The sequence below is a fragment of the Nymphaea colorata genome, chromosome 1, assembly GCF_008831285.2.
Source record: "Nymphaea colorata isolate Beijing-Zhang1983 chromosome 1, ASM883128v2, whole genome shotgun sequence".
Classification (NCBI taxonomy): Eukaryota; Viridiplantae; Streptophyta; class Magnoliopsida; order Nymphaeales; family Nymphaeaceae; genus Nymphaea; species Nymphaea colorata.
In genome coordinates this window covers 16,777,389-16,783,216 of record NC_045138.2, presented here as the reverse complement: position 1 = coordinate 16,783,216, position 5,828 = coordinate 16,777,389, and the positions used below count along the sequence as shown (strand labels likewise).

At 37.6% G+C, this 5,828-nt stretch overlaps 1 protein-coding gene across 1 annotated transcript; it reads right to left on the bottom strand.

Annotated features, from left to right (window-relative positions):
- Window positions 1-241: 241 nt before the first annotated feature.
- Window positions 242-4,520, bottom strand: LOC116247811 (uncharacterized). The gene is made up of 5 exons (XM_031620149.2): window positions 4,375-4,520; window positions 3,704-3,776; window positions 3,533-3,581; window positions 1,992-2,115; window positions 242-668 (listed from the first exon to the last, which is right to left on the bottom strand). Exons 1-5 carry the CDS (start codon window positions 4,375-4,377, stop codon window positions 603-605), a joined length of 315 nt encoding a protein of 104 aa, XP_031476009.1. The 5' UTR covers window positions 4,378-4,520; the 3' UTR covers window positions 242-602.
- Between the last annotated feature and the right edge of the window lie 1,308 nt (window positions 4,521-5,828).

The window sequence follows — 5,828 nt, the reverse complement described above, 5'->3', positions numbered from 1 at the left end:
TGATATCTAGATGAATGAAACAACACAAAAGTTCTTTCTAAACTTGCCTATGTTGTCCAATGGAGAGACATTGCAAGAATGACAGCACAAGGGTTCCGTCCAAACTTGCCTCCGTAGTACAGTGGGGAGCCACTGCAAGCATGGTCGTGGAATCATCTCTCTCTCTCTCTCTCTCTCATGCATGAAACCAACATACGTATGCAAATTTGAAAGAGCTGTTCAGAGGCAAGATTACCATCTATTTGCAGAAAGTCAAAGATTTGACGCTTACAATAAACAATGTCAAACAGAGGTTCAGTCGTGCCAACAAGAGCTCGCTTTGCACACCTGACGAGTTGGTAGGATTAAGATCATTCCACAGAATACTACATCTGAAGTAAATCTTTACAAAATACTCTCATGAAACATGGAGGGTCCAGATAACATGTCAACCATCTGAAACTTTATTTACACAATTAAAAAAAAAAACATAACAGAAAAAGGGGGGAAAAATGAATAGGAAGGATCATCACTGTAGCGCAATGGATATTCTAATCAGTAATTTCTGAATTTCTTATCCGATCTCATCACACCTTCAGACCTCATTGTTGATTCTTATGCTCTTAGTGGCCATGTGGATAATGACCGTCAGAGTTCATGAAGCTGTGAGACTTCTGAAGTTCATCAAGCTGTAATATTTTAAGAAAAGCACAAACAGGATAAAGAACAAAATGAATACCACAAATCAGGAAGTAATTCTATCATCACGGTTTGAGAAGTACCAAGTATGAGAATCATAATTGATGCAAAGGAATACTACAAATATATTGATGCTGGTTTGCCATGGACAAATGGAAAGATTGTGTCAGAGAAATGTTCTTATCTATCCATAAATATAAGTCTCAGGATCATAACCCACTACTGACTACACACCAGCATCTTGGATCATCTGTTTCTGCAAGAACACCTCTGTCTGCGAAAATGCAGGTACAATGTCTATGTGTGCAAATGTCTATTTCATGCTTCTTTAGAATAGGAGTAATAATCATTTTAACAAGAGGGCACTCAACAAGAGAAAGTTTTGAAGCACAATAAATTAAACCCTGGAAATAGTTGCAAACAATTTAAATGTGACAGTAGACACAAAAACAAACACATACACACACACAAAACAAAAAAGAATCCCGAAAGAGTGCCAGTGAACAAGATCCTCTTTCTTGTTAGAGAATCTTAAAATTGAATAAACAAATTCTACAAGTATGATGACACAAACAGGGGATTCGTAGTCTAACCAAGCTACAAGAAGACAGAAAGTATTAAATTCACTTGGGATCTTATCTACATAACAAAATACTTTACTGATTCCGGTATCAACTAAGACCAGATATTCAGAGAGAGGAGAGTAAAACGATTCGATTTGGTCAGACTCTAAATCATATAGAACATTGTTTTCTGGTAAGAAGGCATGATTTATCACTGTTTTTAGATTGAAGTAGGATTTACATAAGTGGGTTTGCTTGGATCTCCGATGACCATTTGGAAAATCAAGAAAGCTGGAAGTTTCTCTGCTGAAGAAAGGAATATTGATTGGCCAAGTCTCATTTCTCTTATCTCTAGTTGCACAGAGATTCTTCCGTTTATATGCTTGGCTCAGTTGGTCTACAACCTTCTCACCGTAGGGTAAAAAATTGATTTGCCATTGTTTTAGTCGAGGTGATAATTAAAACTTGCAGATATGTGCTTTTACTAGCAAAGAGTATAAACATGTACACTTGGGAGTTACATAAATGTTTTCAAAAGAATGCAAACAAAGACCTTCTCTCAGCAGAGTGGACAATCTATGTATTAATCAAAATGATGTGAATATTTAATTTGGCAGCAGCAATGAATCACTGTGCTACCTTTTGCATAGTAAGTAGCAATGAAAAAGTGAACTCCACAGACTTATTAATGCTCATAGAAATATAAGTATATAACTATATAAGTACAAATAGGATCTATTGGAAATATACCTCCTTGCAAGTGACTTGATGCATTGTCAGAAGGTTATCATATTTCAATTGCAAATCAGCTTTTTCTGCTAGTAGCTTTTCATATTCTGCCAACGTTGGACCACCTAAACTATGCTTGATAAACCTGTGAAGGATTTTCAGCAATTGTGTCAAAGCTTCAGAAGCAATACCAAACCAATAAACCTATTTTTGATAATACAATAACAGACCTAGATTATGAATCTTATAAAAAATATATATTGTTCAGTCAGAATCTGCAATTAAATCAAGAAAACGGTCCACACAAATCAACAGAGAAAATATCAAAGTTATGGCAAGAGGATTTCAATACCAATAGCAAAAACACATTACAGATTAGTAGTCAGCCCTACCAGAGACAAGAGATGACTTGACGGGCCCAATCAATACATGACAAAAAGAGATGACTATTCCTGGTAATAACATAGAAAAGCATGTTGGCCGCATTATCAGTCATCCAGTTAGCCTTCTAAGTTCTAACCATAGGTTCATGTGTCAATTGTTCGACTGATTGGAGTTATATCTTAGTAGAACAATGTAGGAAATAATGGCCATAAAAGTTGGATTCTAAGTAATCAAACATGCATATAAAATTTGGACACACCTAAAGCTATGTTGATTAAAATGATCAACCTTGTTTACAAGTGTGCAAGAAAAGGATTGTGTTTGTCAGTGGAAGGATGAAATCAAGTTATCCTAATTGGCATAAAATTGCTTTGGACCCCGAGAACCTACCTTCCATACTTGCACACAATCTCATCAAGTTGAATTTTTCCTTTCATTGTTAACCCTAAAAATTGCCATCGATACAGGTTAATGACTTTCCTTTCCCGAAAACTCTTGTATCAATGGGCAGATTTAGACATTGGAAATGCTCAAGGAATGGAAGCTTCAAGTTGAAAGTGGCGCCAGTGTCTATCACTGAAAATTCATTTATGAGCCACTGCTGGAGTAGTCAGAAACATTTTACGTTTAGATCAAACTTGGGCAGGTAATCCAACAGGAACCACTTACACAAGCTAACTTGAAGAAAAAGGGATCCCTCCAGTCAACCGTTGCACACTACATTTTGCAAGGAGGAGGAAGTTGAATACCATTTTATTTTGTGCTCATTTCATCAAAAGCTCATCAATTTGATCCCATCACATTGTTTACTAAATCAGCTGATCTAACTATCTAAGGGTCCTGTCCTCCGCTTTGACAACTTTGACCAGGCAAAAGAAACGAAATGAATAGCTACATGGATATACTGGCTGGTTCAATCATGGCAAGCTGTCTACCTAGATAATAATGAGGAACTTTCAAGGCTAAGAGTAGAAAGACAAAATACATGCTCAGTCATTTAAAGTTAAGCAAGCCAATAACGTTGAAGTAGCCAAATAGGTACCATATGTTAATGAAACTGCCTGGGAGGCAAGAATATATAAAGAAAAGTGACACGATATCTAAACCTTATCTAAGAAACAAAAATCATGTTAAGAGTCTCAATAACAGAGAAAAGTACACAATAGATAGTAACTTACTCGATTGCAGAGACCGGCTTCTCATTCTCTTCATATAGAGCAACAAGGACTGCAAAACGTTTCACGTTCAAACAGTCAATGGACTACAACAGCTAGGACTCATTAGGAAACCAGCTACACATGCTATCGTGAATCCATAGAACCATAAACACAAAAGGAAAAGGAAAATACCTTTTGTTAAAGCATCAAGAACTCCACTAGATTCCAGATATCTCCTAAATGCTTCTTTCTTCTCTTCCTTGGCCTATACGAAGACGAACCAAAATAGAAACGCCCATCCCACAAAATAATTGTAACTCATTTTAAGTGATGCAAAATCAACCAATAAATGTGGAAGAAGAGAAATCGGTCATGCTATTGACGCAATTTTGGCTGCATTTGCTCCATAGAGGCATAAGCGAACCGGCATACTGAAACGTGTGCAATACCAAAATCGGGAAAGTTTATAAACCTCACATACAGCTCGTCAATAGCTTATCGAATAACCCTTGCATTCAACATGCGACTAGGAAATTAATGCTGACTCCAGAAAAATGCTCGGCACACTTAATCGAATGCCCCAAGTCACCAACAATTCTACAGAAGATAGAATATTTCCTCTTGTACAAACTAATTTTTCTAGAAAACAACAAGAAAAATGAAATCCATTAGCCAGAACCCTCCTCCTTAACAGTCTGCCCCGACTTTCCTGACCATGAACCATTGCATGGATTTAATAACACAAGCATCGTCCAGAGAAAAGGAAAAGTGTAACAAGAATTTCCTAACGCTAAAAAACAAAGAGATGGCAAATCAGGAAACCTTCAACAGAGGACACCAGAGAGGGGGAGATGGAGAGATACCATGTTTACTCGGATGCAGCCGATAAATGGTGAAGCGGCCCACAGAGAGAGAGAGAGAGAGGGCAAAATGGCAACGATGAACGAGCTGAGTGGACTCGTTAACGAGTACGAGCGTCGTATGACTAGTTAATTAAATTTTAGTGAAGAAATTTTCTGATCCAGTACAGCATTTACTTCATTATTCCTGTCAGGGAGAATGTTTTACGAATCCCAATAGCAGACCTCAAATTTTCAACTCATCCATCTGTGACTATTATGGAGTGGAAAAGCAAAAGAATTGAATTCAGCGCAATGGAATACATGTACTCATTTAAGCACAAGAAGAGACAGTAGTTTAAGGAAAACCAAGATTGTGATGTTTGTGAACAAACTTTATACTACAAAGGAATAAAAACGATGGTTCTATTTATAGTTATAAGCAAAAGTATGAGACCCCAAGTTGAAATTCCTCTGGAAATAATAAAGATAAGAATTGCTTTGTAATTGATATGATTCTCTCATCACTGCAAGAGCAAGCAACTAAGCTTCGACCAACCAATTCAACCGGTCATACCCATCTTCGAGGCTTGTTCATGGATCCGCAATTGGGTGTCCAGATATGAGTTCATTTAAGACAAGAGAAGATGATTAGCCTGATTATTTGTCATTCGGCATCTATTAGCAGTAACATGGCCAGTTCATCTTAAACTAAATTTAATTACACCTGTAGCAGGAAATTTACAAGCTGAAATATGATATTGACCTTGGTAAGGCTGGTTGCCAGTTCTTAACTCTAAATTATATCTTAAACTAAATTTAATTACACCTGTAGCAGGAAATTTACAAGCTGAAATATGATATTGACCTTTCTTCCCATGCGTTTGAATTTAAATATTTAAAACATACAGCAAACCGGATATAATAAAACGTGCGTCATCTGAATCGTTAATACCCCTAACTACCAGCTGAACGTCAGGCTTACTGCCAACCTAGCTTCAGCTTATTGCCAGCGTCTCAATTCTCTCAACCAACCCAAAGTTTGAAACCACAAGCAAGGGGGAAGATGGAAACCAGGAGAATTGTGAATGAGGTGAATGCGGAGACTTCGGTTCGTTAATTCGTCAGCTTGGGATGTGAATGCTCATCGAAGGATTACCTTTTGTTAGATGAGCCAATCAGCGGTCCGTTGCTTGGAGCATGTCTCACCCTTTGAGGTACTGGGGAAAGAAATTGGCCACAGAGGCGAGTAGTTTTACGAGTTCAGAGTACACAAACAACAAAATTTTCACTTCTTTCCCGGCTAGACCAACTGAAAATGCAGATGCAACCTGAACATTGGCAGGTCCCAATCGGTATAAAAGGGTTTGATTACTGTAGTTGCCTACCGACAAGCTTTCTAACAGACTGAGCTTTAGCACGACCTCAACTATATAAGAACATACAAGAGCTCAAGACATTTGGTCACTCAGGAACCA

Bases quoted from the DNA above. Each gene is read 5' to 3' on its own strand.
- LOC116247811 (XM_031620149.2), bottom strand. The intron at 2,116-3,532 runs GTAAGTTACTAT...AATCCTTCACAG, and splicing joins AAGCCGGTCTCTGCAATCGA to GTTTATCAAGCATAGTTTAG. The intron at 669-1,991 runs GTATATTTCCAA...AAAATATTACAG, and splicing joins ATCAAGTCACTTGCAAGGAG to CTTGATGAACTTCAGAAGTC.